This window comes from Rhipicephalus microplus, chromosome 7 (genome assembly GCF_043290135.1).
Source record: "Rhipicephalus microplus isolate Deutch F79 chromosome 7, USDA_Rmic, whole genome shotgun sequence".
In the NCBI taxonomy this organism is placed as follows: Eukaryota; Metazoa; Arthropoda; class Arachnida; order Ixodida; family Ixodidae; genus Rhipicephalus; species Rhipicephalus microplus.
The window spans coordinates 2455887-2477500 of NC_134706.1; the positions used below are offsets into that span (position 1 = coordinate 2455887).

At 45.4% G+C, this 21614-nt stretch overlaps 1 protein-coding gene across 1 annotated transcript in view; it reads right to left on the bottom strand.

Moving 5' to 3' along the window:
• LOC119179434 (tyrosine-protein kinase receptor torso) overlaps positions 1-21614 on the bottom strand; it is a 53209-nt gene that overhangs the window by 24412 nt on the left and 7183 nt on the right. Inside the window, exons 4-12 of the mRNA XM_075868467.1 lie at positions 21339-21390; positions 18688-18929; positions 16768-16894; positions 11612-11713; positions 10727-10803; positions 6201-6369; positions 3946-4166; positions 3344-3455; positions 562-695 (exon numbers count right to left, since the gene is read on the bottom strand). Coding sequence (XP_075724582.1) covers positions 562-695; positions 3344-3455; positions 3946-4166; positions 6201-6369; positions 10727-10803; positions 11612-11713; positions 16768-16894; positions 18688-18929; positions 21339-21390 — 1236 coding nt within the window. The remainder of the gene's footprint in view (positions 1-561; positions 696-3343; positions 3456-3945; positions 4167-6200; positions 6370-10726; positions 10804-11611; positions 11714-16767; positions 16895-18687; positions 18930-21338; positions 21391-21614) is intronic.

The following is a 21614-nucleotide window of genomic DNA, read 5'->3' on the forward strand; positions in this document are numbered from 1 at the left end:
GGGCGCGCACGCCGCGCGCTTCGTTTTCCAAGATAACTGCCAGCTAGCGCTCATGTCTCACGTGTGACGTGACTCGATGCGCTCGTTCACATCCGCTGCACGCTCGAGGCACTCTAACGCAGCACCTCCAGAATACCATTCACCGATTTTCTTGTGCAGAACATCAAATAAACGTTTTGTTCACTCTCTCCAGACGCAAGACGACAGCGTCTTTAGCCAACATTTGCAGTGTAACATGCAGATACGGGGCCAATTTTTTTTCCACATTATAGTGCTTGAGAGAAGTTGCCCAAGCTGAGAGGGGGTAAGAAGGAAGGGGGCCCTTCTTACTTATCAAAAGGGCTTTCTGCATAGCACCTTTTTTCGGTCGGACTTGCGCCATCAGTATTTTTTTATGTACATTGTCATGGCGAAGCAGACATCTGGTGATGATGGCTGTGGCATGAATTTGTGTGGGGGGGGGGAGGGAGGGGCTCGCTGTGGAGAAAGTTTTCCCCACCACCCCTCCTCCCCCTGCAGAACCCTGTGAGAGAAACCTATGAAGGAAATTTATACACGCACCCCTTCGGAGGCTGCCATCACTCGACGTCGGCGTTGCTGGACGGCGAACCACGAGGCGACCGATGTGGCTAGAGTAACCAACACCACGCAGATCCCGATACTCCAGAACAGGATTGAGCTGTATCCTGCGTGTCCTGATGATGCGAATGGTACTAACGTCAGTAGCGGCACACACACACACACAGACTCCAATCCCAGAACTACGGTGGTAGTTGTGTCCGCTTTGTTTCTCTTGAGCGAACGACCAGTAGTGCTATATTATACTTTCTCTAAACTTATTTGGCTAACATATGCTTGTTTTGTATCTCTTTTGTGAATTGGATCTTCATAACGTGCGTTATGTATTAGCCAGTGATGGCGTAGTGATTAAAGCGCTCACCTGCTAAGCTTAAGGGCGATGAACCGCAACCTGCCCGCAGTGGTGTGGGTGCTTGATATAGGTGAACGGTAAACAACTATATGGGTTGGAATTTCCGGAGGAAGGAAGAGTACTACAACCCTTTGTGCTAGTTAAAATGCGCCACATGCCTCTTGATCATGAGGACCAAATAGCAATGGTCTAAATACAATTACTCACAATTATGGTAACATATTACACGCACAGGGTGATGAAAATATGAAAACGTCAATATACATGTGCACAAAAAAAAAACATATCCCGCAGAAGGGGTCCATGTGTAGATGCGAAGAAGCGGGCGCTAACGCTTACACTGGCGGCGGCGTTGACGCTGGCGCTCATCGCGGCGTTGCGCAAGAGACAAATTAACATGGGGAGGCGCCAAGCATGCAGTGACGGGCTGGTGTTCCCTACCAAAACATGCCAATCGCTGCTAATGGCGAATGAAAGACAGGAGACGCTGATTGGACACAAAGACCCACAGTCGACTTTCAGTTAACGCGCACGCTGCAAATCTTTATTCCACAACAACGCACATGAAAAATCTCCCACCGGCACTACCTTGGAGGTCGAGATTTAGTGCCTACATGTATGTACAAGGTGGCCAGCGAACGGTTCTCCAGCGCTAGCAGTCAGTTTTTTTTTTTTTTCATTTAAGACACTTCCACCGAGCCACCCCGCTGGCGAGGCGGAGAGTCCAGATCAAGCGGGCCCTCCCTCCACTTACATACCAAGACATATTGGCGTATTGCACCAGAGCAGGATGCACCATGCACCCGCCCTCACCGTTTTTCTCGCGAGAGCAAGAGGTGGCACTCTACCAACTCCAAACGCATACGTACCCCAGCGTCCTCTTCAGGCATAAATTCTATCCTGACCAGTACGCAGACTCTTTCCCGGGCTGTGGCAGCTCCCCAACAGTATTTCATGTCGCGGTGGGGTGCGCCACAAAATTACTTCCTCCCCTTCTCGTTATATGGCGCCCCTTCCTCACCAAAGAGCTGTGGGACGATTCCGTCCATGACGGGCCCCCGAAGTCCGCCAGGCCTTGGTTCAACGGGCCCAGTTGGTCGCCAAGATCATCATAGTCCGGGTTCCCTCCCACATGCTTTGCTTATATGTACTCAATAAAATGTTTTCTCTTTCTCTCTCTCTCTCTCTCTTGCTAGCAGACGCTGCCAGCTTCGGCGTTGCGAGGCGAGAGAGGGGAGATCATAGAAGAGGAGAGAGCGGTTGAGGGGACGCGCTTGCGCAATGGGGGTGTAGACGCCGCGGGTAGGGATGTCTAGAGGAGAGAGAGAGAAGGCGTGAGCATAGGCTAGCAGACTCTGCCTGCGTCGGCGTTGCGAGGAAAGGGGAGATGGGAGAATGTTAAAGAAGAGAGAGAGGAGGGCACGCGCATGTGTAGTGGGGGAGGGCAGATGGTGCAAGACTGTGGGTTATAGTTCCTGGCATAATATGCTTCGCATCTAAGATTACATATCTGGACAACGTTTCCGTGCGGTCTGCGCCGGGGGCGAAGCCATAATTTTTTGGGGGGGGCAAGGTTCAGTCATACTTTATGCATGTTCGTGGATGCTTATTTGTATGTATGCGTGTATATATATACAGGCAATATTGAAAAGACTTCGAGAAATTGTCTGGTGCTACATTTTGCACATGCTAGTTCTGAATCCACAGCTCCTCTGGATTGTACCAGTACATACCTGCTATCCACATTACACGAGATTACCTCTTATTACAAAAAAAAAAGCAGGACGAAATTCTCTCCCTCCAGTCCCAATTGAACAGGGCCCAGTCCTTCCCGTTCAGGTTATTCGGACACCACCGTATCCTAACCCGAGAGCACTTGATCTCAATTGATCCTGACTTTCCGCAGTCCTGCTCTAAAGGCGGGCGCAAGTTCTGCTCTCTGGGTAATATGCTCTGGCTGTGCCCTCTTTAATTCGGGCTCCGGTGTGCACTACCAAATAAAGTGGGACGAAGTTCTTCGCAGTTCGGACATCGCTCTTCAATCACAGGCTGCCTAGAGGCCCTCACCGAGAGTCACCGCCTCCCGGTTCCGCCCTGGTTGGAGCCAACGACTTGATGGGGAGCCGTAGGGCTCCTTTCATCATTTTCCTCAGGACTATTAAATAAAGGTCTTGTCATGTCATGTGATGTCAATTTGAAGCACTAGCACATTTCCCTCACTTAGGCTACTTTCATGGTCTGCACCCACTGCTAGTTTCTCCAGCATATTGAGTAACATGGCAGGAAGCTGGCGCCCTTCTAAGAAACTGAGAACAAGTGGCAGTGTTAAGAATATTGTGCATGTGGTGCAAACGGGACAAAAACAGGTTACAACTACCATTTTATAACTGAGTTGCGGGATGACTCACTCACTGCTGTATTTGGTGACCGCCGGTTGTCCCAGACCTGCGGGGCTCTGAGCTTGCACCAGAACTCGGTAGAGAGCGCCATCCAAGATCTCCGACACGCTCATCTGCTGCGTCTCCTGGTAAAAGAGAGATGCCAGAAAATTCAAAAGGATAAGCACGAAAGACGCGTAACAACCGCTTTTATCTATTAAAATGCGAACTACATAAACAGTGCAACAGAGAGGCAACAGAGTTGAAATTAAGATACGAGCAAGTTTGATTGTTCATATTGCTTAAAGCGAGGGTCTAAAACACTTATTCTTACCAGGGGCTCGTACCATCCACGCGGCCCACAGACATTTCACTGACTTTGCTGAATAGTACGCGCTATTTTTTCTGGACTATTGTAATTAAGAACGCCTTGTTCAGGTAAGCTACACAGACGAGACTGGTCTGTAGCATTCTTTTCCCTCGTGAGGCATTTCATGTGGTCACGACGAGTTGAAACATCCCCAAACTCTATACTTCAAATCGTTTATTCAAAAAGTCGTTGTGGAAATAAGTGTCTATGTTCAGCCTGCTTTGTTCACTACGAAATCAGAGAAGAAAAAAGCAGCTCCGGCTTACCGCGTTCACCGAGCGCTTGATCCTGCGCGTTGGCTTTTTCCGGATGTCGAATATAGGCCTCTCCTCCTCGATGGTCACTTGGTAGCCCAGTACGCGGTTTTCCTCCGAGGCGTAGGCAGGAGGCGACCAGGCGATCTGCAGGCCGTGACTGGGTGGTGCCACCCAAGTCGAGGAGGGATGCTCGACTTCGTGAACCATCAGTTGGCTGGGAGGTCCAGGTGCTGCGAGGGAAAAGCTCATGCTTCGGATAGGGATTTCACATTGAATCAGAGCTGTGCCTTTCTTTTACGCCAGGACAAAGGCTGTTTATGTGTGCGTGTGCGGCAGGAGGAAGGGGGGGGGGGAGCGTATGGCTGGAAAAGGGATGTGCGTCAGAATGCCGAGTTAAGCGCGTCAGCGTGATACACAGGAAAAGCCGGCAGTGCGAGCTACAACATTTGTTACACGTTACGATTCCTCCTCCAATAGAGCCTCTCAGTTTCCAAGCCGGAAGGCCAACAAACTTGCAGAACGGCCAAGGCCCACGTCTGACCTGTCATTAGAGTTTATATATTTATTGATTTATTTAATAAAACCATCAGGGTCAAAGGTATTGAAGAGGGGAGTGGTTACAATAAACTATTTACAACAAAGACGGATGCAAGATAGTACACAGGCTTCTAACTATACTGTTTTAGCTAGTCGTAACAAGGACATGTATGGTGCTCATATTCTAATAATAAACGGTGATTTTAAAATGTGCTAAACATACAAACATGTACGTAGCAAAATAAAAATGTAGTCATAGATAACGAAATGCATACACGTTGTGCAAGGAAAAGAAAGAAAACAAAAAAAGGAGAATCCGGCTATGCAATGCAAATAACTCTTATCTAAACAAACGATTATTATGAATTGATACGATGTCATCAGCAAGGTGGCTCCATTCAATTGATGTTCGAGGAATGAATGACCGAAAGAATGTTTTTGTTTGGCCAACCTTGGAACGGTAGTTGATTCTAGTTAATATGTATAGATGCTGTAAAATTAGTTCGTTCTTGAGAGTTGAATAATGACAAATTTTGTGAAAAACAGCGAGACGTGTGATTTTGCGACGATAAGATAGCGCTGTTGGTGAAAGAGGGGTATTCATGGCAGACATAGGTGCGGTACGGTTGCCGTTGGACAAGATGAAGCACGCTGAATTATTTTACACACGTTCTAATGAGGTAATTAGCTTGTCAGTAGTAGAATCCCAAACAGCGCATGTATATTCTAGTCTTGGACGTACAAGGGTGAAGCCTTTTTAGAGATGAAGGGACCTTACACGAGTTACGGCGTATCTAGCCGAGAGTACGGTTTGCATTCCTATAGCCACGTAATCGGTGTGGGTGTTCCAAGATAGAAGTTATATGTATCTACATGAGTAAACAAATTCAAGGGAAACGTTGTTAAGGTTGTGCGTGTGCATGATTTTAGTAGAACGGGACACGTGCATGAATTTACATTTAGTGGCGTTAAGTTCCATTAACCATTGTTTAGATATGATAGTTAAGTCACATTGACGGTGAACATGATCATCGACGCTGGCAATTTCGCGAAATATAACGCAGTCATCTGCGAATAAATGAATGTTAGATGACAGCGAAGAAGCAAGGTCGTTAATATAAATAAGGAACAAAAGAGGTCCGAGCACTGAAACTTGCGGTACACCAGATGTTATGTTTCGGGGTGACGAATTTATAGCTGTTAGCAACTATGATTTGTGTACGGTTAGATGAAAAGCATTCAATCCACCTAAGAACGTTAGTGTCGTGGTTTAGAAGACTTACTTTATAAAGTAAATGTTTATGAACTAAGTCTATATAAGTTGAACTAAAACTATATAAGTTGAAGCGCGTTCGAGACAGTGACTGGCATACTGCTTCCAAACCCCATGTTTTATCAAAGTGGCTGACTGGGCTAGTTGGGTTAGCATACTTCAGATTTAACAGCGCAAAAAAAAAAAAAATAAACGGTGGACAGAAAAATAACCTCCTTGTCCTGTGCGCCGTGTATTTTTTCGCGTTGTCAAACCTAATGACCCATGTTTTATGCTCCGCAAGCGACGTTTAAAGTAGAACTGATATCCCATGCACAAGACAAGCACTCTTATTTTACGTTTTTCTCTTCGTCCGCAGTCAATCGTGCGATCTTGTTTGCAGAAAAAAAAAACAGCAAGAATAGTTGGTCATCCTACTGGTGCGATGGTAACAACCTGTTTACTGCATGCTTACCACACAGGCTGAAGTTGAACTGGTAGCAGTCCAGGCAGCTGGGCGTCTTGAACCACACCGTGACAGGGTCACTGCTTAGTTTCTCCGTAGTGTCCGTGCTTCTCAGCACCAGCGTGTAGTTAGTGTCGAACCGGAGACCACGGATGTCGTAATGGAACACATCGTATGGCTGGAGACAAACTTTTTCAGTGAGAAAAAAAATGCGCAGACACGCGAGGACATCAAGATGCATCTGGGGATTTCAGGGTATAGAATTCAGTTGAGTAGCTACCGCTGATATGCGATAAGAAAAGTTGAAAAACCCGGGAGAGAAAGAGTACCTGGCCTACAGCTCTTTTTTATTGTTGCTTTGTATTCCATGCAACATAAAACTTTCCATACACTTCTTTGGTCTCAAGCTGGCTAGCAGCGGGACCAGTTGTGTGACGTGGCTACATAACTGCGCAGACGGTTACAGCGGTGAAAAATGACAACAAATGGGATATAAATGTTAAAATCAAACACACAGAACCGAAAATAATAGCAGACTAAATAATCATTTATACAATTGGAACACTTCAAAGCTGCACATAACGCGCTACAGGGTAATGGAAAAATGATTCGCCTCTTTCACATCAGTTGGTAAGGCATTCCAAATGACAGTGCTGTGAAATTATATCAGCCCTCGACCGTTCACACGTCCGGCCAGCGGCAAATTACAGCAATTATTCACTGCAGCTCTTCTCTCTGTCTCTGCTTCATCATTTTTTTTTGCATGGCGCAATGCTCCCTCCTAACGTATTCAGTTTTATTACAGTTAGCGACTGAACCAGGATCTTTGTACTCGGGCTGAACCTGCATGCTTTCTCATTTTCTTTCCAGCATTCGTTATTCTCTACGACGGCGCAGCAAGAGGACCCTTATATCTTGATAAAAACACGGCTTAGGAATTAAATTTTCACAATCAGCATTTTTCGGAAATGTGCCATTTATAATAGCGAGACTACACGTTGTCTAGCAGATCCCTTTCAGCGCGTGAACATAAAAGATGGACATGAAGCATCCATAGCTAGTGTACTACTTCCACCACTTCCCTTTTTTGTTTTGCATTTTTGCGTAGTATGCTTAAGTTCAATTTACATTGGACCAGAATTTGTGCGTGGCCAAGTGATCAAGGCACTCGTTTTCGCCCAGGGTGGTCGAAATTTCAAACCCCGGCCGAAAGATACAAAGTTGGTTGGTTTTATTTGTTATATTTCGGTTCGGGTCGACTGTGGGTGAAGAAGTATTTTTAGGAGAGAAGCTCCTGAAGCCGTAGGTCTGTACATGCTTGTCTCTCTGGTACGTGACCGCCTAGTTCTATGACTCACTCAGTAGGGACGGACGATTCACGGTTTAGCGATAAGCTTCGCCCCACTCATCATCACTCGCTTCGTGGATACGCTGTGATTTTTTGTTGTTGAAAAACCCCGCTCCCGAGCTTCGCAGAATGGTCATTACATGCTTATCTTGAAAAGGAGCATGTAGCCAACTATGAAGAGGAAAAAAAAACTAGGAGGGAGTGTCACAAAAATGTCTTGAAACCTTGCCATACAAAATGGAACAGGAGCATTCTAGGAAGCGAGTCCACTGTACGCAGAACGGAGGGGGGGGGGGGGGTGTCTAGGAAGGTTGGTTCATGGTCGCTAGGCGCGCGCACTGTCATTCTTGTCCAAAAGTCAAACGTAACTGATCCTTCTCTTTAGGAATAAGTATAAAACGCAAGTGATAGATCTCTTAACAGACGTAGTTGCGCATTCATTGCGCGATGTTTCGCCACAAGGGCGAAGCAATGAATGCTACAGCAACAAATTTCAATCTCACGGGAAGAACGGCCAGCAGTTAGAAACTTGTACCGTGCACCTTATGCAGAAAACAAGCGCGAAATTAACATACACAGGACGAGAGCGGACAAACAACTGCCTCAGCTCGGCGCTTAAAGCACGCTGCTCAAATAGAAAGAAAAAACGCACGAAAAAAATGCACAAGTATTCACTGGACAAACGCGAACTGTCACAATTCTTACTTCGTTGTACATGAAAAGCGTGCTCCTTTCGTCAACGTAGGCATGGCAGCAAGTGAAGTGACCTTCGTGCTATCCTGAATGACAAGTTTGATGAGCGCGCGAGCAGGAAAGACTATGCCACGAGGAAGCACACGTTAAAGGAAACGCCAGAGGCGAGGACCTTTACAATGCGCTCAACACGAGCCCTTCACGCCATCTCGGTACTGATAACTAAAACGCGCTGAATTTTCTGAGCTCATATAGTGTACATAAATCACTTGCCGTTAGCAAGCTTGATATCGTACCTTCCGTGGCTTGGTGGCTTGTGTCGCGCACTGTGGAGTGAGAGGTCACTGGTTCGACGCCTTGCTTCATAACTTTTAGATGTGAAGCATTTATTGGCCGAGTCTAATCCGTAGTGTGGCGTGACCACCCTGCCCGCGCATGCGCGTCGCGTCCCCTCCCTCTCTCCTCTTCTCCCCTCCCCGTCTCGTCTCGCATTACCGACGAGGCCGCGTCTGCTAGCCTGCGCTCGCTCCCCCTCTCTCCATAGGCGTCCCTCCTTGTGGCACTTACATCTTCGTTGCACATGCGCGTCCCCTTCCTCTCTCTTTTCTCTAGTCCGCTCCCCCGTTCTCGCCTCGCATCAAAAACGGGGCCGCGTCTGATAGCCTACGCTCGCTCCCCGCGACTCTCTATAGGCGTCGCTCCCTGCGGCACTTACACCTCAATTGCGCATGCGCATCACCTTCCTCACTTGCCTGTCGTCTACTCCCCCCTCTCGCCTCGCATCGCCGACGAGACCACGTCTGCTAGCCTACGCTCGCTCCCCCGTCTCTCCATAGGCATCCCTCCCTGCGACACTTACACCTTTATCGCGCATGCGCTTCCCCTTCCTCTCTCGCTCATCTCCTACACTCCATCTCTCGCCTCGCTATGCCGACGCAGGCAAGGTGTGCCAGCGAGCTTCTTGATTGAAAAACCTGACTGCTCAGGCTGCACAACCCTTCACCACTGCCCCCCCCCCCCCCTAATATACACACTGGATCTTCACCTCCAAAGTAGTGCTGCTGGCGTTGTTGAAAAAGAATTCGCAGTGAGCGCATTAACTAAAGTGCACTACGGGCCTCTGTGTCAGATCGTAATCATCTTTCTCTCATTGCCAATTAGCAGCGATCGAAATGTTCTCGTAGAAAACACTGGTTCATTACTGCATGCTTTGCGCCTTCCGAGGCTTCTCTCCTGCGAAAACACCGCGAGAAGCACCAGCGTCAACGCCGCCGCCAGTGTAAGAGTTGCTTCGCATCTGCACATGGCTCCCTTTAGTGGGAGGCTGTGTCGTTTTTTTGTCGTTTTTATTGCAATCTGTCAGTATGTATTTTACAAAGTCAGATCCGCGACAGAAGTACGACAGTGGAGCCGTGGTGGGCCTCGGCGTAAAACCCCTTTGAGTTAAAAAGGAGATGAAACAGGTTCCCCATGTAAAATTAACACGAACGTGAGGAGCAAGTGGCTTCAGAGGAGGTTGGCTTGGGGACGGTAGGCATGCTCCCTCCAATTTTTTTTCTTCCTCGGTAGTGCCAACACGTCGACAAGAGAATTTACCTTATTAGGAGCAGGAACTACTGCACTTTCTAAACGAGCTGATGATCGCGATGATTGCGACGATGGTGAATCTGTATGGAAGTCACCAAGCCGCTGTCGCTTTTCGCATGGTGAAATATATGCCATGTGTGACTTGAAAACAGCTGCCTTTGTAAAGTTGGCACCTCCACATATGCGCTTTTATTGCAAATAAGCACGCTTTACAGGATGATTCCCCTAGTTTCGCCTACGCATGCGCTCAGCGAACGGCATGCTGCGGTGATGTAAGTGCAGCTCGGGATATCAGGAAACAAGTCCTGCCAGCACATTTGCTTCATATCCAATCCCATCATATCTACGAGCAATAAGCGAACGGTATTACGAAATTGTTACGGATGAATTTATTGTGTCAGAGCCGATCTAGCTAATGCTGTCAGAGCGCACAGGATTGTAGGCCGACAGGGCAGCTCGAGAGGCCAACCCACTCGAACAACGTTGTGATCTCCCTCCACTGAAATTCATTACAGCGCCCGTACCAGAGTTACGTGTCTATGCGCGTGACAATATGAATTATTACCCGTGATATCGAGCCTTCTAGGGCTGTTAATGGAGTCACCATAGGCTGGGCAAGCTGTCGGCGCATGCTCACATCTCTGAGCATTTAACACATTTATGTTTTCAACAGCCTCGGCGAGATGGCCACTGGCGCACTAAGTGTTCGAAATGTTGACGAGTCATTCCCAATGTGTTAACACTTCGCCAGACGCTGTGCGACGCTGACAACTGTTCTGAAACGCAAGGCCATGTGCGCGTGTGAGAGATTGATTGATTGATTGATTGATTGATTGATTGAGTGAGTAGGCCCTGCCCGGATTCTTTAATGCAGCAGCTCATGAGCGTGGTGCTTCAAAAGACGTACCTTCGAAAGTTTAATATGTGAAGGCGGAGCATTCCACTGGTCCGGCAGAATGTCCAGGACATAGTTGCACGAAGGATCTTTAAAATAAACACACACAAACAATTATTATAAAGAAGCAAACATTTTCGAGAGCTTAAATATTTTCTTTATTTGCTCAGTTTACCAAATTAATGGGTGAAATGCATTCACGACTTGGAGATAAAGATCGTCTCTCTGTCATGCCATCGTAGGTGTAGAAGTCCGGGAAGTCGAAGGAATGATCATGCTTATTCGCAATTTCGCACTCTTGTTTGTTGAATACTTCTAGTCATCAAGGATTTTCTTCATTTTCGAATTAGGCAAGTGTCAGTCGTAGCTGCAATTTGGAGCTGTCGTTAGGGCTTGCTTTTTCCTCTGTCATGCTTTCATAAACTCCACAAGCTAAGAAAGTTCACCAACTAAATTTGATGTGGTGCTTTTTAAATTCTAAAGCCTGATTATATCTTTAATAACTGTTTCTATGCAAGTAAATATATTTAGGCAGTTAATATTGTGGCTAGAAATGAAAGCGTACAATAAAAAACAATACAGCAAAGGACATGCATCTAGCTTTTCTGTGTTGGCAAGAAGGTCATGGCTGAACTCCCGTCGCACAACGGTGGTAAAAGACTTGACGAAGACTCAGAGAAACCCATAGCTAGCGCGTTACGTTTTATCACCATTGTGTGTCTATAGCGAATGTTGCCTCTATCAAAATGCACTGACTCGATCAGTTTATAACTTTACAACTAGGCTGCAGGCGATCGCTTCAGCAGTGACGATCATTCCGGCTAACTCAGAAAACTTTGTCATGCTTCACGCTGGTTTCAATCAAGATTTTCTGATGCAGAGAGTTCCATCACTTACACTTGTCACTGGTTGACCACGTGAGACGAGAGACAATGAAGTGACCATCTGGTGTCGACTTTGACACGGTTACGTTTAGTGGTTCACTCGGCACACTGGCATCTGCGATAAAAGGAAACACGTGAAAGAAACAGATGACATGAGTAGTGTAACTACACATCGATTATATTGTGATAGCAAGTGTGTGGACACTCCAGGTGTATTTAGCCATCACCGTTATATTCTATATACAGTACAAACCAATATTATCATCGTGCACAATTTATGTACGCGTGAAAGCTTGCGTAATCTGTAGATGGGAGTGGCTCAAGCAGTGTTGTACAAAACAGCGTTCCAAAGAACCACGTTCCAAGAACTAGTTCCTTATTGGAAGAACAAAGGAGCGCCATCGTTCCATTGAGCATCAGTGTAACTGTAACGGTAACGTGTTATATTAACGTAGGAACGGCAGAGGGAATGGCATTACTTTTTGATTAATATGTGGGGTTTAACGTCCCAAAACCACCATATGATTATGAGAGACGCCATAGTGGAGGGCTCCGGAAATTTCGACCACCTGGGGCTCTTAAACGTGCACCCGAATCTGAGCACACGGGCCTACAACATTTCCGCCTCCATCGGAAATGCAGCCGCCGCAGCCGGGTTACGAACCCGTGACTTGCGGGTCAGTAGCCGAGTACCTTAGTCACTAAACCACCGCGGCGGGGCACGGCATTACTTTTTCCGAATGTTCCTCGGAATTGAATGCACGCAGCACATAATACAGAACAGGGTGGATTGGCGACTGCGTGAGGTGACACAATCTATACTACTCATCTGTCACTTGACTGCACTGCATCCTGGTATTCAATTTAAGGCGCCCTCCGGGAGCGCAGGGAAGCGCGTGATGCCGTGACCGACCACGTGTGGGACGAACGTCTGATTAATCTTCATTTAGTATGACCCAGTCCGACAACAATCAAGCGCTGTTCTGGAGTGTCAATTGTAAGACTTCCACTAGGAAAGGGCACACTATTTTTACCTCGGCGACTTTTCCGGTCTGCCAACTGATGCGTAACTTTTGTGTGTGTGCGCACGCGTGCATGCGTGTGTGTGTGCGTGTGTGTGCGTGTGTGTGTGTGTGTGCGAATGTGTATTGGCGTTTCTGCAACGCGTCCATGTGACTTTGCCGACATAATCAAGGCACCTGCGTGTGGTTCCTTTGTGTATTCAAAAAGTGCGAATAATCATCGCGAAACGGTCAAATCGCGCACAGGACAGAGGAACCAACCACGAAGCTTGGGGCACAGAGTGAGTAATGCTAACCACCGCAATTTCGCGCAGTACCTTCCCACTGCTCATGAATAGTCTCGGGCTCCGACTTAACGGCCGCAAAGCTACGCTCCATAATTCCATCCCTTGGAAAAGAACCTCGTTGCCGCATGCATGCAGTGTGCGCTTCGGACGTTTGTATATGTTTTATGTTCACGCGCTCACGGATTGCAAGACTTCGACCTAGTTTCTGGGAGTGTTTTTTTTTTCGCGTTTACTTTAGCTGATCCATGGTTCAAACGTCCCTTCAGAGTCTCGTGCATGCCACCGGCAACTATCAACAAATCTGTCTTGATACCCCGATGCGTGGACTGTAGACAAGAGGACCGAAACCTAATGAAAGCGGGTGCCGCAGTGGCGTCTGTCTGATGCCTGTAACGGTTGAATTTGGCCAGGCATCAATTTAACATGCCAGTTATCTTCGCGGCTATATGTCTGTAGTTTTAATTGTCATTCATTTGAGCAACCACCACACCAATAACGATTGTCATTCAACAAACAAAAATCACAGCTTTGCCGCAAAGGCGGAGCAATGAACGCGATAGTAACAAATTGGAAGTTTACGCAGAGAATGGAAAGTAGATAGAAATGTGTCCTGCATTTCTCACGCACAAATAACGCACGAAAAATACTCACAGGTACAGATGAACGTGAATAAGCGTCTCACTTGTCACTTCACTGTGTCTGAAAAGCGCGCCCTTTTCGCAAACGGAGACTGTGCAACGATTTCAGTGACCTTTGTGCTCCCGGTAACTAACACAGACTCGTTTCGGCGAAATCCTAAGGCCAGCCAAGGCGTACGATTGTCCTCGCCGCGAGATAAGCAAGCGCACGCGTGAGCGTCCACAGTATCCCCCCCTCCTCTGCGGGGAAAAGTACTAGTGGGTATGAGAGCACACGCCGCCGTGTCGTGACAATGTGGCGATGCGCCCGCATTGCGCCATCGTGCTGGTAATGCTGATAACACGATAGCCCCTCCCCCTAAGATGTCTATCGCTAACGGTAAGTGGTTGATATAAATAGCTTGCCGTTTGAACGTTGAAGGAGGTGTTCGCTCCTTCGTGGCTCAGTGGCTAACGCCTCGCGTTTACGACTCAAAGGTCCGACAATCCATTCCGCGCGCCGGAGTCTTTCTGGATTATTTTGCTTTCTTACGTTTTCATATATATATATATATATATATATATATATATATATATATATATATATATATATATTAATGGTGAGTGACGGCGACGCCGGTGGCGAAATTACGCCGAGAATGTCCATATAATTGCTATCGCAATGATGCACGTACATACAGTGATATTTTTGCCCCCGCTCGTCCTGCCCTCACCCATGCAACCTCGATTGGCATCGTTCTTATTTGTGTACAACATAACATAACTTTCAAGCGCTTGATGGAGTGGCTCTTCAATCTTGCCAACGCACTGCGGACGACAAAATGAAGCTTTTCTGTCGTACACCAACATCGAGAGGGAAACCTTTCGAATTGTGAACAGGGGACTTGTATCCTGGACATTATATCCCATACACTGCAATCTTAAGTCAGCACTCAATAAGGGCCTACGTGTTGTTCCTCTTGGTGGAATTTTCTGCGTATATTTTTGATATTGAAGCATCTGTGGCAATTTCTATTCGAAGAAAACTTGGATGACGCTTGAGCTTCGCCTTCAAGAGTAGAACGTGTTAGCGGAATCGGGCGCCATGTGTGTCGCCTCTTCGGTTGATAGCGTGACTTTGGTTCTCGGTGGATACTTCAACTATATATGCCGCAAGGAAATGAACTTTAGCATGCGTAACATATCCCCATTTCAACCTATTTTAGAATGCAAGTAGAGTTTCGAAGTGCCCAGTAGGCCATATTTCGCCCTTTTGCAAATCAGGGAAGAGTGCCCTACGCATCGGCAAGGCAAGCGCGAACTTACGCAGCCGTTGAACTCATCTGAGCGCTTTTTGGGTGGGCCTTTAAAACAGCCATTCATTGAATTCTTATGTGTTTACGCTTGGTTCGATCGTATACTCCTACCACGCTACGCTATATATGCGTTAAGAAGACCCGGCTAATTACATGATGTTTGCATGTTTTTCCTGAAGCATTTTCAAGCAATTACCTGACTGGTGGGTAGAACACCTGCTTGCTACGTGAGAGGCTTGAGTTCAATTTGCACTCGAAGTGCCTTTTTAAATATTTGTTTTTATTGATCTCGAAGTTTTATACTTTTGGACAACCCTATCTTGTCGCTCACAACCAACAACGCCGACGCCGACACCAGAATTTCAGTGATACAAGCTCTTTGAAGTTATCGTGTTGATAAGTACAGTATTCTGACTGCGCATTTGAAGACTACTCTACAAAGTGTCGTATGTGTTGCACTAAAGGTGCTGTTAGACTTACGTGTGTGGCCGATGACACACAGAGCAGAAGAGAAGAAAGAGCAGTTCCGTGCCCTCTCTGCTTCTCCCCTTTTCACGATATGTTTTTTTTTTTCGCCTCAGACATCCGTAACAAAAAAAGTTGAGCACCAACTTGCCCAAAGTGCAGTCCTTTTGGCATATCTAAACAGATTGTCTATGAAAATTTTCTTCACACTCTTTTTATCTACATATAGCCCATCACCGCAGATGATAAAGTCATAAAATATATGTAGTACGAAATGAACATTTAATTTCTAATTTTATTGGTTCTCTTGATTATACAGCACTGTATCTTGACCAACAAATTAAATGTAACCATATTGTAATGACACGTTCTAATTATTGGAATCTAACTGTAACGAGTTCATTTTGCATTTGGGGAACTTGTAATGGGAACTCATTCCGAAATCGGTAAGGAACGAGAAACGAGCTTCCTGTTTTACAGGCGCGAGTGCTACACTGGGCTCTAGCTGACACCGGCTGGCTTCTTTGGGTGAAGGAGCATGAAGGGGTGCTGGTGGGCTGCGTTGTTCGGGAAGCAACCGTTGACTTGGATCGAGAGATAGCACGCGCTATCTGGACAGATATGAATAGACGCATTTTACACTTCTACATGCTTTGCTGTCACCACGTCGTTCGCGTTCAGGCGGCAGACAGCAGGAAAACCGATTCACGCCCTGGAGTTGCCGTATTTGTTCCCGCCAACGTGTTGTCCCAAAAGAGTTAGCTAGGGGCATTTTTTTAAATAAGAAATGAAGAAGTTATTGTCGCAATTTTTTTGGTGACGGCTACATCTTTCCACTTCGTTGTTAGATTATTAAACAAAAAGTAATGTATATGCATACATATATATTCCTAAATTGGGGATGTTGATTGATTTGTGTGGTTTAACGTTACATTGGGGATGTTTGAAAGTTCTCATGCCTTTTACTTTGTATAACAACTTTATTTCATTCCTTTTCAAGCTTTCCTATTCAATAAATGATGTATAATGACGCAATTGTATTTTGGATGTATTATATTATGTACTGTAACTGCAATCTGTATTTACTCCTGCGCAAAATTTTCTGTTATGTCGCGAATTTATGGTAATACGCGTATTTAAGGAATTGTATTGTACCGTTTGCCCCCCCCCCCCCCTCACCTTATGCCTCTTCCGGGGCTTGTGAGGTATTAAATAAGTAAATGGATTGTTGTTATCACGTTCACTTCTTTGCTCTAGCGTCGAAACAGTGTATATTTATGTCTATTTACATCACTAAAGGCTGTATTCCCAGCTTTTATTGAAAAATATTTTTCCCTTGGCTGATCGAAGAGCTATCCCAAAGCCCATGTTTAGCTCGGACTAAATATCGTGAAATGCTGGTAACATGACAGCTGCTACAACAGAATACGAAAGAATGGACAATAAATTTTAGCATGCTTACTCTCCGCGTAGTAAGTCCATGGACTTGTTCTGGCTTGGCTCATTGGCCCACTCTTGGATACGACTGTGACTCGAAACTGGTGCTGTTGGTCAGTCAGGTCCGTCACAGGAATGAGCGCCTGATAGCGCTGTGCACACATGCATACATGCTCTTGTTCTATTCCAGCAATGTAGACGCAAAAACAACAACTACCGCAACCACATAATAATAATAATAATAATAATAATAATAATAATAATAATAATAATAATAATAATAATAATAATAATAATAGATCATTTTTCATAATATAAACTGTGTGCGAAGCAATTAAAATGCGAGGCAGAGGCGCAGGAGCAGATGTGCAAATTCTTATAAGACTACTATGAAAGTGAATAACCAGCGCATTGCACAAAGAGACGTAGACGCCATAAGCGCATTGCGCTTATGTTGTTTACGTCTTTTCTTTTTGTCTCCGTATTTTTTTGCTCTAAGAATTCCAAGTTATGCATCTTTCCCAACCCGTCCAACTCGCAGCACTCCTCAGTGATCAGCATTTAAACAAAAAACAAGATGAGTCAGCATTGCCGATTGTTGGTACTGGACGAGGGAAGACGAGCAGTGCACCTCTTTCGAGTTCACTATTGCTCGTGAGCATATATCGTAACGATAGCAGCTTTACATCATCATGGGCGGTAAAGATTAGTGTAGATCAATTCGTTCTAGATTAATGGCTAGGTGCATGAGTTGGTTTGGGTTCATATTTTTTATCACCAGGCTATTTGACTTTTACTGTTGTAAGCTTGTGGTGGTTTACTTTGTAACAACTGTGACAATTTTTATTTTCGTATGACAATGCTGGCTTTCAATATATATTTCTAAAAAGTTTTTAAAAGTTTCTTTCAATAAATATTTCGTTGTGAGTACAGCGCATGCCCTGCCTTCATCTTGTCCTTAGTACTAGTTACCGCACTGCCGTAATACTTGTTCGAACTCCTCATTCGTGGAGCCTGGATTCAGCAAGGCGAAAAAGTCACGACGTAGGTAAGGCAGTTTTCTATGACTACTAAAATATGAAAGCCAGCCTTCTCTTTTTACCCTTTTCTTTCATCTGAGTCTACTTCTCCTCCTCTCCTTTGCGCGACCTAAATCCTTGTTGCACCAAACATGGTTTAACGCTTCTTCCGGGATCAGAAGCTTTCTGCACATAGCATGGTTTTGAACAGCCTACGTGATCACCCGTCTATGATGAAACTACAATGTCGTGTTGTGACCGTATCGCGTGACGTAAGAATGGGATGTCACCATGGAATCCCAACTTATGGCGATCTGTGTTGTCATGATGACGTCTAAAAGTGCCAGAATTTATCATATCAAATTTCATTGAGGTCATATGACTTTTACAACGAATTGCACACGCATATGCACTTGAGCATCATGTGACCTTGATTACATAGTTTCATTTGTTTTTTGTTTGTTTTTTTTGTTTTAGCATCAATTGTATTTACACCACCACCAAGAAGGTCTCGTGATGTGAAGTCAGGTCTCACGAAATATCAGCGACTCTCGCGAAGTATCGTCAGCTCTCGCCGAATCTCGAAAATTTCTTGACTCGCGAGAGAAATAAGGCTCTTGCCCTAAAGCTCTCGCGGTGCGACCATCGCCGGGCCCGCAGTCGTCCATCATCAATAATATAGTCGTCTGAAAGGAGACGTGGACTTGCGTGTACTTTCCAATTCATTCGGTGATAGGCAGTCAACATCAAAAGTGAGTAAGAGTAACGATATGGTCATGGGGCCTGTTTCAGGTAACTGCAGCTTTTTCACCTTTATAATTTTTTAATACAATAATTGTCTTGCAAGACATTTAGTCTGATTCTATAACGCCATTTCACTTTCCGTACGGAATTCACAGCCATAGAGAGAAAAAAATAAAACTCGCCGTTCCGAGCGTTGTCCAGAGTTGTGCACCTTTTGCGGCCATGGATCTGGTTCGCGCTTCCGTCACAAAGATGGCGGGCAGCGGACGAGAACTCGCAATGTTCTTGGATCCGTTAGCATAAGTGACGTCATGCAGATGCCACTTGAGAGTGACGCCACTTACACGGCCCCCGTGCAGCGAGTAGCAGACGATTTCGGGAGCAGACAAATTCCAAGCAATGTCGTAGCCTGATTCGCTATGCACTGCAAAAATTATCAAAAGGCTCATTCAGTGGACTCAGATTTCGTGAAGACGATGTTGGCATAACAACCGCGCATGATCAATATTAGCCAATAATACCTAATATTTACCATCATTAAGAGAACACGTGACAGCAGCTTACAGCCAATATCAAGCAACACTGTCTAACAGTGTAGCCAATTGTCTGATAGCATTTGCCAGGACTACCAATCATTTGGCTATCGTTAGCCCTCATAGGCTGGTACTAATCGGGGCTGGTAGTATGCAAATGAATATGGCGGTTGAAATTTTTCACAGACTATTAATCTTGACATCATGACATCATCACAAGCGACATACCCTTTAAAGGTTAAAAGCATATTAAAGACATGAATAATGTCAGAATCCCGTCGCGTACATTACCAAACACTTCCCTCCAGACAGTGGCACATACCCATGAGCGGGTATGTACCGCTGGTATGCGGGTATGTGCCACAGGTGATTAACACTTAGTATCTACCCAGTAACGACGAGAACACACATGAGCGATTTTAACGCGCGGGCGTTAAGAAATACCCGACATCGGTAGCGTCGACCCGACGAATGCAAAGAATATGTCAGGGTCCCAGCTGGAATCGCACCCAAGCATTCTGCGTGGCAATGAAGCATTTTACCACAGAGGTACGCCAACTCTCGGAACTACTTTTCAAATAGACGCTAATCTTCGTGAAACGTCAATAGTGGTTGCAGTGCTGCCTTCCCAATCTTTAAAACATTACATATGTACTCCTTTCATACAGCCGTCACGTTGGGTTAACGTCAATTGTGGTTAGTTGTCATGCGCTGAAGATGATTTATGTAGCAGTGTCCAGGGCGAGCATTCTCGCGTGCATCAGCGCTCCATATCAGCTTCTGGTGTTGCTAATACGCATGTTCCAGTTGGCATCGTTGCACAATTGCAAACAAGTAGTTATTTAAACATCTACAGCTCTTCAATGTATGTGTGTGCGTGCAACATTTGTACATATATTTTGCGTCGTTTCACCTTCTCTATGCATTTTTCACATAACGTCGATTCCCAGGTACGTGGGATCTGCGGATTTTTTTTTATTCCTAACAAGACAGTATAAGGGCGACCGCACAGACTGAAATTGTCTACTTCTTGTTGGAGCCATGCAGCCACCCTTGTTGAACTCTTCATTGATATTTCGTGCGGCTTGAGCACGAAATGTCAATCAGACTGGCTGTGCCCACTGCAGGACAAGGGCCTCTCCCATGTTAGGCTAATCAAGCCAGTCCAGTGCTTGCTGCAGTCACGTTTCACCCTCAAGCTTCTGAGTCCCATCTGCCCACATAACTTGCCGTGTCCCCCTCTCGCGCTTGCCTTCTCTTGAAATTCAGTCGGTTGCCGGCCAACAGTTATCCTCCCTACGTGCTCACTGCACGGCCAATGTTCATTTCTTCTTGATTTCGACTAAGATATCCGTTTCATAGCTGACTTCTCATGCACTAATGCTTTATTTTGTTGGTGGCTTTAAGCAACTCTCGTAGGCAGTTTGTATCTAACGTACCAACCAAAGTTATTAATCAACATTTGCTAGGTTCGAAAATTCGTGTCAGTCCAACATTGAATTTCCCACGGATAAACGATAAGCAGTTTCATGTAAGCGCTGTAAAAATACAAGGTCTCATGACGAGCCCATGTGGACACATTTGCATGATTACGTCACCTGTGCTAGTTTTGTTTTTGAGTTCTTAGATAAGCTTGCTTCTTTTTCTAGTATAAGTCTTCACAGTATATATCAAGGCGCAAAATTTCCGCTTCTCCAGTTGGTCACAAACTATTTTTTTAGAAAAAAAAGTACTGATTCTGGGGAAGTAGAAGTGAGACTATAACGGTGCCACCTAATATATTTATTTATTTTATTTATTTGTTAGGTACCTGCATTGCTACTAGCAGGCATCACAACAGGGGGAGGAGTATGTTCATAATACGTGAATAGTCATTCATATATTCATAGTCAGCACACAAAGCGCAGTAAAAATCTTCAATACATTGTATTTCTACAATATCTGACGGAAAAACATTCCACTCGATCGTGGTCCTACAAAAGCATGAATAACGGAAAGTGTGACCTTTAAAAGAAAATTCATGAACCTTCAAGGATTGGTCTCTTCTAAACAAAATATATGATGATAGTTTGATGCATTTGCTCCTGTGTATGCCTGTTTATAGAATAACAAACGCTGTGAAGAAAACTCGAGTATCAGGGCCTTTCTTCTGTCGTCCTGCCAGTGAAGAGCGCGCTTACTTTCAGTGACACTGAGGCTACTGTCGTGAATTCCGCAGACAAATCGGACAGCCCTATTCTGAATTTGTGTCTAGTAGATCGATAATAATGACGATAATAATGCGACAGTGGTGTACTCACCGCTACTCGCCTCAATGAAGAACAAGCAGCCACTGCGGCACTGTTTTGTTTGCTGAAAGCAAGATAAAGTATTTAATGGCATGTCCATGGTTTTGATCCCCATGCATGTTCAAGCCTGACAGAAAGAAGCTCTCTACTTCGCATGCGAGGCCACAGTCCTAAAGACGACCCCCGTGACGAAGATTATGGCACAGAACTGACATTAAATGCCATTATGATTCGGACACATGACTTGTGTGATTTAATAATCAGGGAAAGTGTGCGATACCACATACT